Below are 24,659 nucleotides of genomic sequence, written 5' to 3'. Positions count from 1 at the left end.
ATCTTTAATTTCTTTCATCAGTGTCTTATAATTTTCTGCATACAGGTCTTTTGTCTCCTTAGGTAGGTTTATTCCTAGATATTTTATTCTTTTTGTTGCAATGGTAAATGGGAGTGTTTTCTTGATTTCACTTTCAGACTTTTCATCATTAGTCTATAGGAATGCCAGAGATTTCTGTGCATTAATTTTGTATCCTGCCACTTTACCAAATTCATTGATTAGCTCTAGTAGTTTTCTGGTAGCATCTTTAGGATTCTCTATGTATAGGATCATGTCATCTGCAAACAGTGACAGCTTTACTTCTTCTTCTCCGATTTGGATTCCTTTTATTTCCTTCTCTTCTCTGATTGCTGTGGCTAAAACTTCCAAAACTATGTTGAATAAGAGTGGTGAGAGTGGGCACCCTTGTCTTGTTCCTGATCTTAGTGGAAATGCTTTCAGTTTTTCACCATTGAGGATGATGTTTGCTGTGGGTTTGTCATATATGGCCTTTATTATGTTGAGGAAAGTTCCCTCTATGCCTACTTTCTGCAGGGTTTTTATCATAAATGGGTGTTGAATTTTGTCAAAAGCTTTCTCTGCATCTATTGAGATGATCATATGGTTTTTCTCCTTCAGTTTGTTAATATGGTTTATCACATTGATAGATTTGCGTATGTTGAAGAATCCTTGCATTCCTGGAATAAACCCCACTTGATCATGGTGTATGATCCTTTTAATGTGCTGTTGGATTCTGTTTGCTAGTATTTTGTTGAGGATTTTTGCATCTATGTTCATCAGTGATACTGGTCTGCAGAAAAAGCTTTTGACAAAATTCAACACCGATGTATAAAAACTCTCCAGAAGGTGGGCATAGAGGGAACCTACCTCAACACAATAAAGGCCATAAATGACAAACCCACAGCAAACATCATTCTCAATGGTGAAAAACTGAAAGCATTTTCTCTAAGATCAGGAACAAGACAAGGATGTCCACTCTCACCACTGTTATTCAACATAGTCTTGGAAGTACTATCCACGGCAATCAGAGAAGAAAAAGAAATAAAAGTAATACAAACTGGAAGAGAAGAAGTAAAACTGTCACTGTTTGCAGATGACATGATACCATACATAGAGAATCCTAAGGATGCCACCAGAAAACTACTAGAGCTGATCAATGAATTTGGTAAAGTTGCAGGATACAAAATTAATGCACAGAAATCCCTTGCATTCCTATACACTAATGATGAAATATCTGAATGAGAAATTAAGGAAACACTCCCATTTACCATTGCAACAAAAAGAATAAAATACCTAGGAATAAACCTACCTAGGGAGACAAAAGACCTGTATGGAGAAAACTATAAGACACTGATGAAAGAAATTAAAGATGATACCAGCAGATGGAGAGATATACCATGTTCTTGGATTGGAAGAATCAATATTGTGAAAATGACTATACTACCCAAAGCAATCTACAGATTCAATGCTATCCCTATCAAATTACCAATGGCATTTTTTACGGAACTAGAACAAAAAATCTTAAAATTTGTATGGAGACACAAAAGACACCGAATAGCCAAAGCAGTCTTGGGGGAAAAAAACGGAGCTGGTGGAATCAGACTCCCTGACTTCAGACTATACTACAAAGCTACAGTAATGAAGACAATATGGTACTGGCACAAAAACAGAAACATAGTTCAATGGAGCAAGATAGAAAGCCTAGAGATAAACCCTCGCACCTATGGTCAACTAATCTATGACAGAGGAGGCAAGGATATACAATGGAGAAGAGACAGTCTGTTCAGTAAGTGGTGCTGGGAAAACTGGATAGCTACATGTAAAAGAATGAAATTAGAGCCCTCCCTAACGTCATACACAAAAATAAACTCAAAATGGATTCGAAACCTAAATGTAAGCCTGGACACTATAAAACTCTTAGAGGAAAACATAGGAAGAACACTCTTTGACATGAATCACAGCAAGATCTTTTTTGATCTACCTCCTAGAGTAATGGAAATAAAAACAAAAATAAACAATTGGGACCTAATGAAACTTCAAAGCTTTTGCACAGCAAAGGAAACCAATAAACAAGACGAAAAGACAACCCACAGAATGGGGGAAAATATTTGCAAACAAATCAATGGACAAAGGATTAATCTCCAAAATATATAAACAGCTCATGCAGCTCAATATTAAAGAAATAAACAGCCCAATCCAAAAATGGGCAGAAGACCTAAATAGGCATTTCTGTAAAGAAGACATACAGAGAGCCAAGAAGCACATGAAAAGCTGCTCACCATCACTAATTATTAGAGAAATACGAATCAAAACTACAGTGAGGTAATACCTCACACCAGTTAGAATGGGCATCATCAGAAAATGTACAAACAACAAATGCTGGAGAGGGTGTGGAGAAAATGGAACCCTCTTGCACTGTTGGTGGGAATGTAAATTGATACAGCCACTATGGAGAACAATATGGTGGTTCCTTAAAAAACTAAAAATGGTTGTGTAGGATCCTTCTCTATTCTCTCTTTTAAGACTTCATGGCTTACATGTGTGGATGTGTTTTCCACTAAGATTTCTCTGTTACTAACATTGTTTTCTCTAAGATTCTGGCTTTGCAGACATTTGAGGAGCAACAGGGTATTCTGTACTCACTTTTGGTAAAAATTGGCAGAATTTAAAAGGTTATATATTCATTTTCATTTTTGTAACTTTTTTCCTCTGCATTTTCTAAACTATTAAATAATAGTCGATGAGGAGTTTACTGTGACTTTTCCAGGTTAACCACCCACCCCCCATTTATATTTTCTTCATTACTAGCAACTTTATTTTTATAGGGTTTTTAAAATTGCTTCCATATCATAAATTGTCAACTTTAGCATAAAGTGTTTTGGGGTTGGTTTTCTTTTTATAAAAATAGTAAACATCTTAGAATGTTCTTTATATAGGATGGTTATTGCCTAATAATTTGAAATTTAAAGCAATCTTGTCCACTACTAGCCATTTTTTATCAAAAAATTTCACTGTTTATTGAGTGTGCATCATTTATTTAAAATTAGAATTATTTCAGCAATGCTTGTGGCATACTTTGGATTATAAATTGATGTTAAATTAGGGACAAAGAGCAGTTCATAGTATTGTTAATGATTAACCGTGTCTTTTCTGAGTGTGACTATTTGTCTTAACATTTGGCGGTTAGAACTTTAACGTGATGAATTAATCTCAGAATTTTGCTTATATATGCATCTTTCTGCTTACTGATATCTTGTTTTCTAATTTCTATGCATTATTATAAAGTTAAAATTCTAATTCATTTTTTTTTACAAAGGATACAGTATATATATACTGATAATTATTTCTGAGTAGGTATGTGTTTAATATTGGTGTTTTCCTATTTGTCGACCTTTTTCTTTTAATATTTGTCTTTTCTAGTTTACATGTTCTTCCTTACTTGTAAGTTTGTGCATAATTAAATAAACAGTAGAAATATCCAATATATGAAAGAAACATACAAAGAAGGAATTCAGCAATTGTCTTTACTTTGCAACTCAGGTGTGGTACTCAGTTATCCCTTAGTTAAGGTTGTTGTTAGTCTGTCCCTTAGTGTTCCTATCTTATGTCATAGTATTCTGTAGTATTTTAAAGCTTTTTTTTAAAACTTTCCAACCTAAAATATGATTAAATAGCATGTTTTCATGCTTTTAGGAAAAAATTGATTTTCTTTTCCAAACAGAATGAGGAATTAATCTATTAACATTTCTGCCTCTTGTTTGGTTTGTTGCTCTTCAGAGGAAGAGTATTTTTCTAACATCGTTCTGTTATGGTAGAAAATGTTTTTCGTCTCATACTGCTTGTTCATGGTGTCCTGTACAATAAATTTATTCATTCTACAGTATAATGTATCACTTCCATTTTTTCACTTAGGATTTTCTGCTGTTTCTTGGCAAAAATGGCAACCAGTGATGCCGTTCTCAAGAGACTGGAACAGAAGGGTGCCGAGGCAGATCAAATTATTGAATATCTTAAGCAGCAAGTTGCTCTTCTTAAGGAGAAAGCAAGTAAGGAAATTTGAAAATTTAAATTTTCTAGGGAGATAACTTAAAATGAATTCATATATTGACATAGCAAAAAAATATATATATGTTTACCACATATATTATTACTTCACAAACTTGATGATGAGTTCTATATTCCTTTAATATTACAATTATGAGTGAAATAATATAGGGTTAAGATAAGCTAGAATTGGTGTATAGTGAATATGTGATATTTAGAGAAAACAACATTATTTTAAGACTGATAAAAGAAAATACTTAAAATAAGTTGGTATAGAATTAGAGATTAAAAATGAATAAAATTGAGTGGAGTCAAACATGAACTCAAATATCTCCTCTAACCTTGTATAGAAGAAAATGTATACTTTCACATTACTCTCTGCTAGGGTATTTTCTGAAATGATTTTTACATTTTTTTCCAGTGCTTAAGTTTTACATGGAAATTGCTATGGTGCATACAAAAAATATCAAATCTGAATTTCTGCTTTTAAAATTTAGGTTGTTTTCTGTTTTGTTTGTTTAAGTATATTTTATTTCTCAATAGCCAATGTTAATGTTATGAAAATACCAGAATGTTTACCATCACTTATAGAAATAAATGCTTTTCTTTGCTACATAAAACTGAATGGCTTATAGAATTCTACATTCATTCTCTAAAAATTTTTCCCATTATCAATTTTTTTCTTAATTTTAAATACTGTTTTAATTATTTTTATAATGTTTTATAAACATTGTTATTGTTTTTCTTAAAATTTTAAAAGGATTTTTCTTATTTTTAAAAATTCTTAATATTTTCATTAGTAAGATGAAGAGATTAGAAATATATGTAATATAGAAGAGAATTAAAAAAGAAGTAATTTTTGAATAGTAGTAATAATAAAAATGTGTATTTCAGTAAGTAAATACTTAGGCAGGACTATACTGCCTGACATATGAGAGGGTCACATGCTACATGGTTCACATACATGATGTCACCAAAAATGCAACAGGTATAATACAGATTGATACAGTAGTGTGCCTTTGTATAGACAACTCAGATACCAAAAGCAGCTTTCAGTCATGTTGTTGATTTACTCAGAATGATGAATGATTCTTTATGTAAAGCTCTTGAACAAAACAAAGTACAGTCTACTCTTGATTTACGTGGTACTTGATTCCTAGAAAATTCAGATTATAATGAAAATGTTTAAGAATGTTTATATATAAAAAGTAATTAGGATCTAGGCTCAAATAATTAACAGGATTTTCACGTATACAAATGTACAATGGGCCGCTGCAAAATCCTGCAGAATGTAAGACGGTTCTTCATTTTACTGGAATATCTAGCATATTTCAGGACATCTGGCATCCCTGACCCCTGCCTAACAAATGCCAGTAATGACTCCCGTTATTTGTGACAACAAAAAATACTCCCACAGATTTTCAAAATCCCACCTAGCGAGCAGTAGCAACCCCACCAAGAATCACTGTTTTTCTTTTATATTTTTGTATACCTTATTGCTGACCTCGAATATTATGTGTTGAGCAAATCTTTGAAGTTATTTCATTCATTAAATGTTTGACCAGCTTAACTTTTGAGACATTAGGAGTAAAAGATTATTCAGTTCCTTTTACAAGGTAATCACTAAAAAAGAAGAAATGAGAAATTTTTTTATTGTTTGGTATCATTATTAGATCTTAGACTTTTTTAAAAGTTTAATATGTCTAATATTTGTCTCTCTTTCTTACAGTTAACCTGTTACTGACACTCTGAGCCAGGTTCATAAGAATGTTTATAAAAGCTAGGAAAATGATTGATAAACAAAACCTTTTATGTTGTTATTATTCCACAGATTTTTTCCCCGTTTTTCTCTCTCTTTTAAATATCATGTTATTTTAATAAATACTAAACTGATATAAAGAAACTGGCCAAACTTTTGGTTACTAGCTTTGTTTAAACTGGCTATGCTTTTTTTAAGTAGTATCCATAAGAAACCTTTTAGAAAACAGCTGTATCTTAACTGGTTGTTCTTGATCCCAGTTTTGCAGGCAACTTTGAGAGAAGAGAAGAAACTTCGAGTTGAAAATGCTAAATTGAAGAAAGAAATTGAAGAATTGAAACAAGAGCTAATTAAGGCAGAAATTCAAAATGGAGGTGATTAATTACAGAAATGATAGGTTGTTTTTATTCATAATAATAATTATTATATTGTTTATTAAGTTAGGTTTTATGCTTGGCTACTCACGCATTCATGCATTTATCCTCTTATACTGAAGAGAAAATACAGACTTAGAAAATGCAAATAAATGATCTTGCCTAAGATCATGCAAAAAGTGTCAAAGCTGGAGTTCAGAAAGCTGTACTTCTAATCTCTGTACTGTGATCATCACTATTCCCTATTAAACTTGATCATCACTATTCCCTTGATCATCATCAACTATGTCACTATATAGTTGTTGAAAATAAGCCATAATAATATTTAGTTAACATTTACTAAGTTTGGCTTTATGCCAGGCACTATGTGCCAAGTGCTTTGTATACATTATATATTTTATCCTTAAAATTACATATATACAAATATCCTTGTTTTACACATTGAAGCTTAGAGATGTGTAGTCATTTGCCTGAAATCAAATACTTTTTTTTTTTTTTTTTTTTGCGGTACGCGGGCTTCTCACTGTTGTGGCCTCTCCCGTTGCGGAGCACAGGCTCCGGACGCGCAGGCTCAGCGGCCATGGCTCATGGGCCCAGCCGCTCTGCGGCATGTGGGATCTTCCCAGAGCAGGGCACGAACCTGTGTCCCCTGCATCGGCAGGCGGACTCTCAACCACTGCGCCACCAGGGAAGCCCTCAAATACTATTTTTAAGTTACCCAAGCCAGCATATAATTATCATTCCAACATTTATGTTGAAAAAAAAAAGAAAATTTTTATTGAATTATTTTAAAGGTTTCTAGATAAATTCACATTATTATAAAATGACATTAATAGTATGAATAGTTCTATTATAATTTCAAAGTACCACATGGAAAAACATTTGATTATATTGTAGAAAATCCTTCCTGGGTGAATTAAGGAGGCCCAGGTGTAGTGAAACCCTGTCTTACTACTCCCTTTTGACCTTTATTCTCTCACTAAGTTATTCTGAATGCTCTAGTATGCATTCTACCCTAGCTAAATAAAAGTAAGAGGAAAAAGCCAATAATGTATGCTTAAAACTATCAACTGGAGAGAATATTATTTTCACTTGAAAATAATTGATGTTTTCCAAGATTAGGAGATTTGGAATACATGTGCAGAATTAAATAAACCGGTAAAATATTAGCAGTGTAAAACTGCTTTTCATTTCTCCCAGTTCTAGAAGATCTCCCTGTAAACATTAAACTTTTAAGCTGTGATCTTAATAAAACGCTGAAACAAACAGTTTGAATTAAAGTACTGAATTCTGTCTTGTTGAAACATAAAATAGGGGTAGATGGAGCTTCATATTACTAAAAGAAGCCTTGAAAGAACTTAAAAATACCTCTGAAAAGTGGTTTGAATATTGGCTGGAATATAAGCCACATCAAAATCCCTCACAAGATTATATTCTTCCATGTTCACTAGGCAGTGAGTATGTTTTTAACATTGCTGGAGCAATTTTCTTCACTTCTTTAAAATGTTTTTTGAAACAGAATTATGGGCAAATAATGCTGCTATCTCTCCATTACTTCTGATGATTGTTACTAAAACATCTTTTCAGTTGATTGTTCAACTTAAGAGAAAACCTGAGTGAAAAACATGCCATCTTGCCAAACCATGAGGGGGTGTAATCTCTGGAGATAGACAACCTGGGTATAAATTCTTACTTCCCTTACTCACTATGCGTGTGATGGGCCAGTTTCTTAACTTCTGTATGGCTCGGCTTGATCATCTGTAAACGTGGATATGAATAAAACTTATTGCTTAGGGTATTTATGAGAATTACAAGAGTTAATTCAGATAAAGCATTTTGAAAAGTGTCTGGGACATAGTAAGTTTATAATAAATACTAGCTTACATTGTTGCCATCTAAAATTTTCTCAGTTTAATCATTAGTGATTGAAGGAGAATAATGCATTTATTCTTTTATGGTTAAAATAAACTTAATTTCTTGGTAGCCTTTCTACAGTCTCAGATAGTAGAGACTTGATAATCATACACACTGAATTTCCTTTTTAAGAAGAGTTCATGTTCTACCATATGACCCAGCAGTTCCACTCCTAGTTATATATCCAAAAAACCAAAAACACTAATTCAAAAAGATACATGCACCCCAGTGTTCATAGCAGCATTGTTTACGATTGCCAAGATATGGAAGCAACTTAAATGTCCATCAACAGATGAATGGATAAAGAAGATGTAGTATATACATACAAACACAGTGGAGTACTGCTCAGCCATAAAAAAGCATGAAATTTTGCCATTTGCAGCAACATGTGTGGACTCAGAGAGTATTATGCTGAGTGAAATAAGTCAGACAGAAAAAGGCAAATACTGTATCACTTATAGGAGGAATCTAAAAATTATAACAACCTAGTGAATATAATAAAAAAGAAGCTGACACAGATTTAGAAAACAAACCAGTGGTTACCACTCAGGAGAGGGGAAGGGGGAGGGGCAATATAGGAGTTGGGGATTAAGAGGTACAAACTATTGTTTGTACAAGGATATATTGTACATTATGGGGAATATAGGCAATATTTTATAATAACTATAAATGGAGTATAACGTTTAATAATTGTGAATCACTATATTGTACACCTGTAACATAATATTTACAACTATATTTCAATTAAAAAAAATAAAGAGTTCATATTTGTTATTCACAGTTTTCCATTTGTTTGTTGTTTAATATAAACGACATTATTTTCATTTTCTCTCTCAGTAAAACAGATACCATTCCCATCTGGTATTCCACTGCAAGCTGATTCTGCGGTTTCTGAAAATGTGATACAGTCTATACCAATAACAGCCATATCTTCTGGTGCCAAAGAGCAGATAAAAGGAGGAGGAGGAGAAGAAGAAAAGATGAAAGAGAAAATTGAAAAGAAAGGTATTTTTGAACAGTTGAAGTTATTTGGCACTTGACTCGTTTATCACATGTCAGCATTTTTGATAATAATGGTGTCAAGAAGAAAGTTCAGACTTTTATGAACTAAAGTTAGGAACAATAGGATAATGGAACCTGGGCTCTAAAGGATGACAGGATAAGAGTGTGGCATTTGAGGTAGAGGGACCAGCATAACTAAAAAAAAGGAGAGATTAAGTATAGAGGCCCATGTGTAGTTTGGTATGACTGAATTTAGGTGTATATATAGGGGATAGTTTCAGAGAAATCACAGGTAGAAAGTTAGCTTAGAACCAGTTGTGAAGATACGAAAGGGATATTCCAGTCAAACCAGAATTTCTGAACTAGCATGGGGGTGTTGAAGTTTTAGGAACCCATTAAGATCTGAAGTGCAAAGTATATCACAGTCCACTTAGGCAACTAGAGTAGAAATCTTAGAGTCAAGCTTAACTTGTCCCTGTCCCTCAATTTCATATTTAATTGGCTACCAAAACCTATACAAGCATACCTCAGAGATATTGCAGGTTCAGTTCCAGGCCACTGCAATAAAGCAAATATCACAAGAAAGCAAGTCACAAGAATTTTTTGGTTTCCTAGTACATATGAAAGTTATGTTTATACTATACTGTAGTCTGTTAAATGTTCAATAGCAGTGTGTCTAAAAAAAATAGTGTATATAACTTAGTTAAAAATACTTTATTGCTAACACATGCTAACCATCATCTGAACCTTCAGCAAGTCATCCTCTTTTTGCTTGGGGAGAGTCTTTTCTCAATGTTGAGGGCTGCTAACTGATCAGGCTCATGATTTCTGAAGGGTGGGGGCCTGTGGCAGTTTCTTAAAATAAGACAACAGTGAAGTTTGCTGTACTGATTGAATCTTTCTCTCACAAACTATTTCTCTGTAGCACACATGCTGTTTGATAGCATTTTACCCACAGTAGAATTTCTTTCCAAATTGGAGTCAGTCTTCTCAAACCTTGCCATTGCTTTATCAACTAAGTTTATGTAATATTCTAAATCCTTTGTTATCCTCAACAGTCTTCCCAGCATCTTCACCAGGAGTTGATTTCATATCAAGAAACCACTTTCTTTTCTCATCCATTAGAAGCAACTCCTTATCCATTAAAATTTTATCATGAGATTGCAGCAATTTAGTCACATCTTCAAGCTCCACTTCTAATTCTCTTGCTATTTCCACCACATCTGCAGTTCCTTCCTCCACTGAAATCTTGAACCCCACAAGTTATATATGAGGATTAGAATCAGCTTCTTCCAGACTCCTGTTACTGTTGATATTTGACCTCTTTCCATGAATCACAAATATTCTTAATGGCATCTAGAATGGTGAGTCCTTTCCAGAAGGTTTTCAATTTAGTTTGCTTAAATCCATCAGAGGAATCACTATGTATGGCAGCTATAGCTTTAAAAAATATATTTCTTAAAGAATAAGACTTGCAAGTCAAACTTCTTGATCCATGGGCTATGGGCTATCCATATAGCATGGATGTTGTGTTAACAGGTGTGAAAACAACCTTAATCTCATTGTACATCTTTATGAGAGCTCTTGGGTGACCAGGTGCATTGTCAGTGAGCAGTAACATCTTGCAAGGAATCATTCTTGTGAGCTGAAAGTCACAACAGTGGGCTTAAAATATTTTGTAAACCATGTTGTAAACAGACACACTGTCATCCAGGCTTTGTTGTTCCATTTATAGAGCACAAACAGAATAGATTTAGCATCATTCTTAAAGGCCCTAGGATTTTCAGAATGGTAAGTGAGCATTGGCTTCAACTTCAAGTCACCAGCTACATTGGCCCCTAACAAGGGAGTCAGCTTGTCCTTTGAAGCCAGGCATTGACTTCTCCTCTCTTGCTGTGAAAGTCCTAGATGGCATCTTCCTACAAATAGAAGGCTGTTTCATCTGCATTGAAAATTTGTTGTCTAGTGTGGCCACTTCATTAATTATCTTAGCTAGATCTTCTGGATAACTTGCTGTAGCTTCTACATCAGCACTTGCTGCTTCACCTTGAATTTTTATGTTATGGAGATAACTTCTCTCCTTAAAGCTGATGAACTAAGCACTGCTAGCTTTAAACTTTTCTTTTTGCAGATTTCTCATCTCTCTCAGCCTTTACAGAATTGAAGAGAGGGCTTTGCTCTGGGTTAGGCTTTGGCTTAAGGGAATGTTATGGCTGGTGTGCTCTTCTATCCAGGCCACTAAAACTTCTCCATATTAACAATAAGGCTGTTTTGCTTTCTTATCATTCATGTCTTCACTGGAGTAGCACTTTTAGTTTTCTTCAACTTCTTTGCATTCACAACTTGGCTGTTTGGCAGAAGAGATCCAGCTTTGGGCCTATCTTGGGTTTTGACATGCCTTCCTCACTAAGCTTACTCATTTCTAGCTTTTGAACGTGAAGAATGTGTGACTATTCCTTTCACTTGTACACTTAGAGACCATTGTAGGGTAATTAATTGGCTTAATTTCAATATTGTGTTTCAGGGAGTAGGGAGGCCCGAGGAGAGGGAGAGAGACGGGTTGGCTTGTTGGTGGACAGTCAGAACACACACAACATTTATTAAGTTCAGCATTTTATATGGACATGGCTTGTGGTACCCCCAAACAATTACAGTAGTGACATCAAAGATCACAGCCACAGATCACCATAACAAATATAGTAATAAGGAAAAAGTTTGAAATACTGTGAGGATTACCAAAATGTGATACAAAGACACGAAGTGAGCAAATACTGTTGGAAGAATGGGGCCAAGAAACGCTTGATGCAGGGTTGCCACAAACCTTCAATTTGTAAATAATGCAGTATCTGCAAAGTGCAGTAAAGGGAAGCACAATAAAATCAGGTATGCCTGTAATTCCTACCACCACAACGTATCTGGAGCACAGCTCTGTTCCTCCGTTTTGTTAGGTGCTACCAGGTAGTTCAGGTTCTCATGATCTCATCTAAATTAATGTTCAAGCCTCATTTTTTCTAGTCTGTCCTTCCATTGCTGCTAAAGCTATTTTTCTAATCATAAATCTGACTCCTTTTTTTATTTAACTTTCCTTTATTCCTTTCTGGACTTCATTTCCCCAGGTATGTCTAAAAATGTGCTTTTATAATTCATTATACATGCCTCTCATAGTATTTAAACTTAGTTAAAATTTTTTTGGAAAATATAAAATGGCTCAGGGATCTGTGAGCTAACCTAAGCCATTTTAGCACTTCTGAGTTCTTTTAGTAAGCATCAATAGCCTCTGTTAGAAGTAGTTAGTGGCTGTACATCCTCTCCTACATAACTTCACCACTAGGTGGTATGTTTACAAAGAAAGCAGTTCAGACTAATTCTTTCACTTTATGAATTTTATTAAGTAGGCACAGAACAGTCATGCAGCCTGTTCTTATAAGTTTGGTGAAGTCCATCCTCAAAGAGGATGAGTTACAGTGGCTGCAGGGTCAGCCAACCTTCTAGTCAAATGAGACAACAAAGTCTTCCTTTGGAGGAGGAGGGAGCACACAAAACCAAATGGAGATCTAGGTCTAGAATGCCTCTGTTCAATAGAACTTCCTGTTCTGTATAGCTGCATTATCCAACACAGTAGACAATAACCACATGCAGCTATTTGAAATGTGTCTAGTATGACTAAAGAACTGAATTTTTAATTATTTTAAATTTAAATGTTAATAGCTCTGTAGGGTTGGCAACTACTATATTGGACAGTGCTGGATTAGAAGGCTGTTCCATTGGTGTTTGGCTGCTAAGATTGCCAGATTCCAAAATTCTGCTCACACAAGGGTTGTGGCACCCATACAGTCTTTCTATACTGCCACTTATAAGCATCACTCATTTGTTAATGAAACATTTCTAAAATCCCTTAAGATGACTAACAAAGTTCTTGGTATAGATTTTGATATTTGCAATCACCTCTGGAATGTGGATTCCTGATAAAGGTATTTCAAATGCCTAGAGAGTAAAGTTTAAAAATGTATATGAAAATAGCTATATTATGCTGTTATAGTAGTATGTATGTAGTATTTTAAAATAAATGTATGGTTTATCACTCAAAGATAACTACTATTAAGATTTTTGTAGTAATTTTATATATATATTTCTATATCATTTGGGCTTTTACTCTTTAAAAAAATCTTTGCTAATATGTTACATGGAAAATAGTATTTTTTAAAAATTTTCTAATGAAAGTAAAAATTGTCCATTATTTTAAACTATCTCTACCTTCTTTTTTATAGACTATCTTTGTGTAAATTGTGAATGCTTTTTACACAAAATCATCTATTCCTACTCCAGGCAGAATTATTCTTCTCTGTGCTTCTATATTTCTTTGTGTATGTAATATTTATCACATGTTCACTGTATACATCTGTCTTTCTTAAAAGAGATTTTTAGTGCTTAGCTAGCATGTGCCACTCATCTTACTTTTTTCAGTGCCGTAGATCTGAGTAAATATTTGTTCAAAGATAAAACAAAGAAATAGTTAAGAAACAATGTTTTCGGGCTTCCCTGGTGGCGCAGTGGTTGAGAGTCCGCCTGCCGATGCAGGGGACATGGGTTTGTGACCCGGTCCAGGAAGATCCCACATGCCGCAGAGCGGCTGGGCCCGTGAGCCATGGCCGCTGAGCCTGCGCGTCCGGAGCCTGTGCTCCGCAACGGGAAAGGCCACAACAGTGAGAGGCCCGTACTACAAAAAACAAACAAACAAAAAACAAACAAAACAATGTTTCAAGCCATAATAACTTATCTCTTAAGATTGGGAGGTAAATAAGTTTTTGTTTTGTTTTACATTTTTTTTCTGCCAGAGAGGCTAAATGTAAACTTTAGGAATATGAACTCTATACAGGTTGCATTTTGACTCAATGGCTAAAGTAATCTTATGCTAATAAGAGTTATATTATCAGCATATAAATAAAAGTAGAATTTTATAAACATAATCAGAATAAAATGTGACTCTCTAGAGTCACAGTAAATCTTAAATCTTAAAGGATTTTCTACACTTCTGTTTCAGGGAAAGGCAAATTTTCTCTTTAAAACGTTATTTGCTGGCCATAAAGTCTCTGTTACAACTACTACACTCTGCCATAGTACCAAAGTATCCATAGACAACATGTAAATTAATGAACATGATTTTGTTCTAATAAAACTTTTTGACAGGTAGTGGGCTGGATTTGCCCTTGAGCTATAGATTACCAACATCTACTCTGTGTCTTTAACTAGAGATATAGACAGTTAATTCAACAGAGAAATTGCTTAAAAAGGGTTCAAATATTGTGACATGAGTAATTCTTTCCTTTGTTATTTAAATGAAGATAGGAGATAAACACTCATTTTTTTTTTTTTCTTTTAAGCTCAACAGCATCAATGCTATAGAGATTTTCATAGTGTTTTTTTTTTGTTTGTTTGGTTTTTTGGTTTTTTTTTTTCGGTACACGGGCCTCTCACTGTTGTGGCCTCTCCCATTGCGGAGCACAGGCTCCAGACGCGCAGGCTTAGTGGCCATGGCTCACGGGCCCAGCCGCTCCCCAGCATGTGGGATCTTCCCGGACTGGGGCACGAACCCGTGTCCCCTCATCGGCAGGCGGACTCTCAACCACTGCACCACCAGGGAAGCCCTCATAGTGTATTTTTACTTCTGATGTTTATCCATTTATAAATATTTTTAGGAGAGAAGAAGGAGAAAAAACAACAACCAGCAGGAGGAAGTGCTGACTCTAAGCCTATTGATGTATCCCGTCTGGATCTTCGAGTTGGTTGTATCACCACTGCCAGAAAACACCCTGATGCAGATTCTTTGTATGTAGAAGAGGTAGATGTTGGAGAAACAGCCTTAAGAACAGTTGTCAGTGGCCTGGTGAATCATGTTCCTCTTGAACAGGTAATCTGTATAGCTAAAATTATTTCTACATATACATTTCACCTTCATTCCCTCTTTCTTAATGTTTTTTCATTTAATTTTTGTATCATACTGCACAACATGAGCCGGTATTGATTAATTCAGTTGATTGGTTTGAATGTAATGAATTCCACCAAAAAGTGCATAAAACTAGCAAAAACTTGCAAAACATCTGTAAATTACGATCAAATTCAGGAACATAGAAAGAAGAAATGATATGGGTTTTTTTTCTCAATTTTTAAAAATGTTTTTAGTTTGGTATTTAACAACATTGTTCCATCATGGAATTTTATTCCTTGATTTTTAAAATCATTGTTATATAATTCAGAAAGTACCAATCTAAAATTAAGAAAGCAAGTTTTATTTCTTTATAACTCAAGAAATATTTTCATACCTGAAGACGAAAGAGGAGAGGGGATCATGAAGATTGAACTTGCAATTTTTAATGGTATTCCTTTATTCATTAAAAATTTGATGTTTTGGGGCTTCCCTGGTGGCACAGTGGTTGAGAGTCCGCCTGCCGATGCAGGGGACACGGGTTCATGCCCCAGTCTGGGAAGATCCCACATGCTGCGGAGCGGCTGGGCCCGTGAGCCATGGCCGCTGAGCCTGCGTGTCTGGAGCCTGTGCTCCGCAACAGGAGAGGCCACAACAGTGAGAGGCCTGCGTACCGCAAAAAGAAATTGATGTTTTGTATTTTATTATTTAGATATTTAAATGTATCTATATTTCCAATGACCATGGAACGAATCAAAGACAGTAATAGTTTTCAATTTGCTCTTTCTAGACATCTTCTGTAGTAATTTGCATCATTTACCTATCTCCTCTGCCCCATAGGGCTTGAGATATTGCAAAGACCATAGACTTCAACATTAAAATAGTTCTGCCTCTCAGTCCTTTGCCAACTTTGTTGCTTATTGGCTTTGTGAACTTGCATAAATTCCTACATTTATTCATTCCTATTTCTAGATGCTAATATTTATTGAGCACCTATACTGTGCCAGGAACTATTCTAGGCAAGTGAATTAAAATTGAAAGATAGATAGATAGATAGATAGATAGATAGATAGATAAATAGATTTGCTTAAAAAAACAAAAAGCCCTGCCTTTGTGAAACTTATATCCCTATGAGGGAGTCAGAAAATCATAATATATAGTGTGTTAAATGGTGATAAATATCAGGAGAAAAATGAAGTAGGGAAAGAATCTAGGAAGTATTGAGACTAGGAAGATGTTGTCATTTATATAAAGTGGCCATGGAAGACCAAAGAAAGTGATATTTAAGTAAAGGTCTAAGAAAATGAAGAAAGCAAGTCATTCTGTCTGGCGGGAGAGCATTTTCAGGCAGCCCTGAGTCAGAAGTATTCCTGGGATGTTCAAAGAACAGCAGGAGGCCAGTGTCACTGTAGCAGACTAAATAAGGGGAAATGTCATGGGAGATGAAATCAGAGATGAAGATGCCAAATGATATAGGGTATTAGAGATCATTGTAAAAATGTGGGCTTTTATTCTGAGTGAGATGAAAGCCATTGGAGGATTTTTGAGCTAAGGGGTAATATGCTCTGTGTCACATATTAGTAGTATCATCCGGTTGCTTTGTGGAGGGGAGAAAGATGGAATTAAGGAGATCAGTGAAGAAATTTCTCTTATCTGTGAAAAAAAGATAGACTTGGCACATGTGTGTGCTTTTTCTTTTTAACATCCGTTTTGTATAGGACCAGGGCTCCTTTATAACTACTTATGAAGTTAGGTTCATAAGGAGCCCTGGAGAAAAGAACCAACTGATCTTGAGCCAGCTCAAATTGGAAAAACTCCTCCTCCTTGGGGCTTCAACGTTTTTGTTCTCATAAGTTACAGACTTTTTCTTCTCTTCCAGAAGCTATCATTCACAGCCATAAGCAAAGCTATTTATGTACACATCTGTATCTAACCCAACAAGTCAGTACTAGTAAGCAGTCTATAAAGTAATAGCACTTAGCTCCCCAAAACTGCATACCAAATTTTGTGCATTTGTTTATTTTTCTAAGGTAAAGGTCCACAGCTCTCATCTGATTCTTAACAGATTGCATCTAGCTAACCCTGTTGTTTTTCTTATACATATTTGCTATAACTTTTCTTTTGAAGTTCCCATATATGTGGCGTTTTACAGTTATTTGTTTGAAGACAATAAGAATTCATGAAGACCTCCAAAATGGGGGCCTTTTAAATTTGAGCCTTAGGCTAATTTTTTTTAATCATAGAATTTGGTAGTAAATATGAAGTTTACAGAAATTTTTATGTACTTCTTTAACAAATTATAGAAATAGCCATAATTGTTCATTGTAGTGTGCACAATGCTTGAATTGTTAAATGATCAGTATTTTTTAACTTAGGAAATGAACCTTGCATAGTATTGGAAATGATCAAACATATAGGAGAAAAAATGTGCATTTATTTTAGTGCTAATGATAAGCTAAATACTTAGTTGTGATTTAATCCTTGTGACAAGTCTTTAATATCATTTCCCTCCTTTTGTGAGGAAACAGGGAGATCAACTTTATACAGCCTCATTGCTAGTACATGGCAGATTAAATTCAAAACCAAATCTGTTTCACTCAGCCATTTCTTTATTTATATTTAAGTGAAATATTATTGCCTCTGCTGTTTGATCTCTAATGCCTATTATTGCCTCTGCTGTTTGATCTCTAATGCATTGTCAATTTGTAGAATTTTTTTTTCATGTTGATATAAGACTTCTTAACAACATAAAAGATTTTGGACACAGATAAGGATAAAAACAGCCACAAAAATAGGACATTTGATATTTAGCATATTAGGTGTACCTTAATGTATTCTAGATAAGATTATTCTAAATCTCTAGACATCTTTAATCACCAATTTATATTTCACACAGATGCAAAATCGGATGGTGATTTTACTTTGTAACCTGAAACCTGCAAAGATGAGGGGAGTAGTATCTCAGGCAATGGTGATGTGTGCTAGTTCACCAGACAAAGTTGAAATCTTGGCACCTCCTAATGGGTCTGTTCCTGGAGACAGAATTACCTTTGATGCTTTCCCTGGTAAGTATTTGTTAGTCATTATTTAAAATAGTTTGGGAATCATTGTTCTCAAAGCTATGCTTGGAATGTTTAAATTTAAAGTCAATCCTGTAAATGACTTGTAAGACTTTACATTAGATGATCATTATTAGTGATATTATTGAGTTTATTGAGATCGACTCAAGATGGCACAACTGTCTAACTATTCCGTTCCCATGAACACTCAAATTTCATAAAACACCAGAGAGATTTTACCCTAAGTGAAATACTGATTTTGATACCTCCATAGCAGAAGTGTCATAAGAATAGAGAACCAGTTAATGTGCTACAAAATCATTTAAGCTGTAGATTATCTCAGAATGCAACACAGAAAGATGAAGAGATGAAGAGGGAGGGGGAAATGCATAATTCTCCAAGTCGGTCTAGTAATATACTTGCATATGCTTTTACTAGACTTGAGGATTTAGAGGAAAACTCTAAGTAGAAATTCATATTTATTTTAATAATCTAAGAGGAAAGTTCATTTCATATTGCTACTTTTCTGTAGTAAAATGCTCCTGAGATGGATGAAACTTCATAATGCATGAGAACATTTCTTCAAATAGGTCTTTGAAGCAGTAAAGAAAGGATGCTTGGCAGATGTAGAATAAATATTTCTTTCATAAAAGTTGAAGACCTCATAAGAGGAAAAACAGTTAGAAATTAAAAGACTGTATTTACAGAGGATGTTCATTTGCCTAGAGTAAGGAAAAGCAGAAGTAAATTAGGATAACAAGTAGAATTAGGTTTAAAAGTAAAAATTTATTTGGAGATGTATTTATGAAAACAAATGAGTTTTAATGGAATAGCAAGGCTGATAGGATTATTAGGCCTGTTTTTTTAATCCTATGTTAACTGTGTTTGATGATAATATTGAGACACGAAGAATTTTAACATTGGAATGATAAGATTTTTAAAAATGGATGAAAGCATGGGTAATTCCCATGAAACTCAGCTCCCAACTCCTAATAAAAAGTATACTAATCTAAAAAACATGGGGTTGTTTAACAAGTATGTGTGACTTTGAATCCATGTGTATGTCTTGAACCTTGGTAGATTGAAGATCATGATGGTCTGTGCTCTGAGAACTTTTTTTGGTAAAGCAGGTTTTGGGAAAATCCCAGTCTCAGTCATTTCTCAAAGCAGCATAATAGCTTTTGGTTCTAGGAGCACACGATCACCACTCTACTTACCAGGGTATCAGAACACTTCGTCAAACCTCATGCTTTTGGGTAGGCCGTCATGTGTATACCTGACAAACCTGAAATTCTATTTCACCAAATTGGAATGGAATGAAAATAGAAGCAAACTTTTTCTTTTAAGATTCAGCACACATTGAAGAAAAAAAACAAAAATCTTGGTTTACCCTTTCAGATTAAAATTTGCCTTCCTTTTTATTTAAATATTTAAGATGAATACATTTTAAGTTTTATTTTTTGATATAAATTGTAGAGTCAGATGTTTAGAACTGGAAGAAATCATCTACTTTAACCCACTATTTTACAAATTTGGAAACTGAGACCCAATAATACTTAAGTTACTTGCTTAAGGTTATACAGAGTTTGTAGAAGGATCAAACGCTAGATGTGCCTGAATCTCTAATACTGTCAGCATTTTTGTTGATTGTTGCTTGCTGTGAATTCATATGGGCTATTTCATTAGAAAAGGCTTATAGTTCTTTTATTTCTATGAGAGCTTTCATTCCCTTATCTTATAGAATTAACAGATAAATATTTCAGCACTTGAATCAGTTTAGAGTTAACAGATGTTTCAGCACTTGAATCAGTTATTATCTGGATGTTACTGTTAACGTATATTGAAATTTTTTTTTTTTAAGTTACTCAGTGATTTAGCATTAGAGATGCTAATAGCCCAGTGTGGATTTCTTGCTTTTACTATATTTTTGAATCTTCCAATCTGTTTGGCTGTTTGTGTGTTTATGTTTACATCATTCCAAAGTCTGATATTTCTTTCATATTCATAGTTTCTCCTTGTGCCTTACCACATGAATATGTAGCTAACATATAAAAAAATTTGTAAAGTGAAAGGGAAAAACCTAACATTAAAGTAGCCTATGAGGTTGTTTGAATTATTCTCTTATAACTTATAAAATGCTTAACCAAGCTGAACAGCATCGAATAATTGATAAACTTGGGGACATGAGGTCTGTTAGTACTTATCCTACTTATGCTTCCACATAGCTTACTGCTTCTGTAGCAGTAAATCTAAAAGGAAATAACAGTTAATACTATGTATGCAACAGAGCATTAGTCTTATTTTTTGTTTGTTTGTTTTCCTTTTCCCAGAGAGAGCCATGATTTATCAGTACTGTATTTTTCAGCATATGTTCTACATTTTAAAGCTTAAGGTGTCTGCTGGTACATTTTGATGTTCACTTGATGTGCTCAGTGTCTAGAGATTTACCTTTTATGTTATGTATATTAAGTGTGGTATAGAAATTGCAACTGGGGCTCAAACCTTTGAATTGCTATTTGGCTTTGAATAACTATTTTCTCCAACTACAAAACCATTACTTCCATAGAGTTTAGAAGATGCCAAATAATATTTTTATAACAATGGCTAAAAACTCTCCCCGCTACTTTTTAAAATCTTAAATGTGTGAAGCCATAAATTTTAGTATTTAAATATGGTAACTGGTCCCTAAAGCATCAAGCAACTGAAAACAATATTACGAGATAAAGGCATTGATATCTTTTTTTTTTTTTTTAAGAATGCACTGGTTTTGGTCTAATAATAAATGAGAATTTGCATTCAGACTTCTAACTTCTAAGATCATGCTTATTTCTGTTGATATTGAGTCTTATTAGTAAATATGAGTTTATGGTTAATCTCAAAGCATGTATGATATGTGAAGGTCTTTAGCTTATGGACCCACTTATTCTTTAAAAATAAATTGGGTTTTTTTTGGTATTGAGTGATTTGAGTTTTTTATATATTTTGGATATCAGCCCCTTATCAGTAAGTTTGCAAACATCTCTCATTCAGTTGGTTGCCTTTTTGTTTTGTTGATGGTTTACTTTGCTGTGCAAAAACTTTTTAGTTTGATGTAGTCCCATTTGTTTGTCTTTGCTTTTGTTGCCCTTGCCTGAGGACAGACATTCAAAAAACTATTGCTAAGACTGACCTCAAAGAGTTTACTGCCTGTGTTTTCTTCTAGGTGTTTTATGGTTTCAGGACTTACATTTAAGTCTTTAATCCATTTTGAGTTTATTATTGTATATAGTGTAAGAAAGTGGTCAAGTTTGATTCTTTTACATGTAGCTGTCCAGTTTTCCCAACACCATTTATAGAAGAGACTGTCTCTTCCCCATTGTATATTCTTGCCTCTCTTTTGTTATAGATTAATTGATGCTATGAGTGTCAGTTTATTTCTGGGCTCTCAATTCTTTTCTATTCATCTACGTGTCTGTTTTTGTGGCAGTACCATCCTGTTTTGATTACTATAGCTTTGTAATGTAGTTTCAAGTTCGGTGTATTTTCAGGTGTGACCCCTCCTTGTTCTTTCTCAAAATAGCTTTGGCTATTCGAGGTCTTTTGTGTTTCCATACACATTTTAGGATTATTTGTTCTACTTCTATGAAAAATGCTGCAGGTATTTTGACAGAGATTGCATTGAATCCATAGATTGCTTAGGGTAGTATGGACCTTTTAGCAACATTGATTCTTCCAATCCGTGAGCACAGTATAACTTTCCATTTATTTGTGTCATCTTCAGTTTCTTTCCTCAGTGACAAAGAGTTTTCAGAGTCAGGTGTTTCTACTCCTTGGTTAAATTTAGTCCTAGATATTTTATTCTTTTTGATGCAGTTGTAAATGGGGCAAGGATGTAGAGAAAAGGGAACCTTTCTACACTGTTGGTGGGAATGTAAATTGTTGCAGCCACTATGGAAAACAGTATGGAGGTTCCTCAAAAAACTAAAGGTGGAATTACCATATGGTCCAGAAATTTCACTTCTGGTTATTTATCTGAAAAAAATAAAAACACTAACTTGGAAAACACTGCTGTGTTCATTGTAGCAGTATTTACAATAGCCAAGATATGGAAGCAGCCCAAGTGTCCATCGATAAATAAATGGATAAAGAAGATGTGGTGTCTGTGTGTGGTGTGAGTGTGTGCGCATGTGCGCGTATGCCCACACACACATACACAATGGAATATTACTCAACCATTAAAAAGAATGAAATCTTTGTGGACTTTTAGGGTATTATGCTTATTAGTGAAATAAGTCAGAGAAAGACAAATACCATATGATTTCAATTATATGTGGAATCTGAAACCACAGCAAACAAAACAAAACAGAGATTCATAGATACAGAGAACAAACTGATAGCTGCTAGAGGGGAGGAGGGTGGGGGGACGGATGAAATAGGTGAAGGAGATTAAGAGGTACAAACTTACGGCTATAAAATAAGTAAGTCATGGGGATGTAATGTATACATAGGGAGTACAGTCAATAATATTGTAACAACTTTGTATGGTGACGGACAGTAAATGATCTTATTGCAGTGGTCATTTCATAATGTATAAAAATATGTAATCACTGTGTTGTACACCTGAAACTAATATACTTTTTTTAAATTAAAAAAAAATCCTGTCTATATTTGATTCTCTTCCTTAAAACCTATTTCAATCAGGCTTCTCTCTCCACTGTTCCACCAGAATTGCTCTGGTCAAGATCACCAATTTACTCCCTGTAGCTAAATCCATGGCTAGTTAGTTCTCAGTCCTTTTCTTAATTAACTTTAACTTGGCTTCTGACACCACACTTGCATGGTGGTCCTCATGCTTCATTGGCTGCTCTGCTTATCTCCTTTGCTGATTTCTTCCTCACCTCCCTGACCTCTTAATTGGAGTACCTTCAGACCTTGATCCTTGACCTCTTTCTTCTCTTTTTCCATGCTTGGCCTCTTTTTCTTTCCATGTTCATTCCTTTGGCTATTTTATGCAGTCACTTGTCCAGCTATCTACGAGATTTCTTCACTAACATGTCCCAGGGGAGAAGAATGTATATACCAGTCTTCTCCCTAGATTTCCCTTTTCCATACATCTTCTTCAGAAAATCCTAGTGGCTGTACCTTCTGAACATATCTAGAGTGATTCTCATCATCTCTACCTCTACCACTTTGGTCCTGACACCAACATCTCTTATCCGGGTAACCGCAAAAGTTTTCTAACTGATCACTTTGCTTTTGCCCTTGCCCTTCTTCCATCTGTTTTCAGTTATAGCCTACAGAGTGATGTAGGTCAGATATGTTAGTCCTCTGCAAAAAACTATTAAAAAGCTTTCCATTTGACCCAGAATACAGATACAGGTCCTTACAATGGCCTCTCATTACTTCATTAACCTCATGTACTTCAGCTCCTCCTCAATCACCCTAGTTGAGCCACTGGCTCTTTCTCCAGGTAGCTACACGGCTTGGTCCCTCATCTTATTCATATCTTTCAAATGTCTCCTTACTTGTTTTATTTTTCTCCATAACACTTATCATCAGATATACTGTACATTATATTATCTGCCCACATGGAAATGTAAGCATCATGAAATCAAGATTTTTGTTGTTGTTATTATTCACTACTATATTCCTAGCATCCAGAAAAATGTCAGGCATAGAGTAGGAGGTCAGTAAGTTGGTTAATGAGTAAATAGAAAGAAACATACTAGTAAAACATGTTTTAAAGAACTCCCAAAACTTTCCAGTATTTGAAGAACAGACCTGAGGATCCATCTTCATTATTTCCAAGATCATTCCTATCAAATCAACAAACCACTTTTCTCTGTTGATTAGCTCTGTAAAATTAATTGACCCCTATTTGCAAAGTTATACTTTAGTCTTTGCATCACAAAAGGTGATAGTTACAATTATTATAGTTCAAAAACTCAATTAATGAAACAAAATAATTAAGTTGGTGCTAAGCTTTTCATGGTCCTGACAGATATCCCGGAAGCTGATGATTCTGGAATTTATGTTTATAGCTTTTTGTAGTTTTTAAATGCTGAGATGGTAGTCACAGCTTTTTACATCTGTACAGACTCCTTTCTGAACTAGTTCATGTTGCCTATGTGTTTTGTTTAGATTGAGTTATCTTAAAGTAATCTCTGAATGATTAGTTCTCTTACAATACGTGTAACCATTTCCACATGGTGATTATTGGCATGTGTTTAGCAATTACAGAGACTCTACAGTTTTCAGCTTTAAGAACTTTTATTGATCTCATCACTTTGTTTGGATAGCCATGCCAAAAAAAGAAAGGGGGGGGGAAATTAGGAAAATAAGATTTAGAAGAAGGATATAACACAGAGGAATGATGAAAGGCTTCTCTGGAAATAGAGTTCATTTTTTAAAATTGTTTAAGATATTAGGTATGCTTTTTTGTGGGAGGTGATTTAAACTTTCCTTTTAAACTTGCTTTATACCTTACCAAATAGTGTATTATTGAGAAACATGAATAAACTACAAGGTTAACACTCCATCCAAGACTTTTCAGCTCTGATTTATATTCAGTGATCATAATTTGGCAAGTTTTAATTACAGTCTCA

General features: G+C 34.5%; 1 protein-coding gene across 3 annotated transcripts in view; it reads left to right on the top strand.

The window, feature by feature from the left end:
- Positions 1-24,659, top strand: part of AIMP1 (aminoacyl tRNA synthetase complex interacting multifunctional protein 1) — a 60,342-nt gene that overhangs the window by 12,333 nt on the left and 23,350 nt on the right. For all 3 annotated transcript variants that reach the window (XM_079919209.1, XM_079919208.1, XM_079919210.1), the window contains exons 2-6: positions 3,913-4,046; positions 6,064-6,177; positions 8,929-9,096; positions 14,790-15,001; positions 17,913-18,081. In XM_079919209.1, coding sequence (XP_079775335.1) covers positions 3,913-4,046; positions 6,064-6,177; positions 8,929-9,096; positions 14,790-15,001; positions 17,913-18,081 — 797 coding nt within the window. The remainder of the gene's footprint in view (positions 1-3,912; positions 4,047-6,063; positions 6,178-8,928; positions 9,097-14,789; positions 15,002-17,912; positions 18,082-24,659) is intronic.

Source organism: Stenella coeruleoalba (assembly GCF_951394435.1).
Source record: "Stenella coeruleoalba genome assembly, chromosome: 4".
Lineage (NCBI taxonomy): Eukaryota > Metazoa > Chordata > Mammalia > Artiodactyla > Delphinidae > Stenella > Stenella coeruleoalba.
The sequence above is the reverse complement of the archived record's forward strand: the minus strand, read 5'-3'. Positions and strand labels throughout refer to the sequence as shown.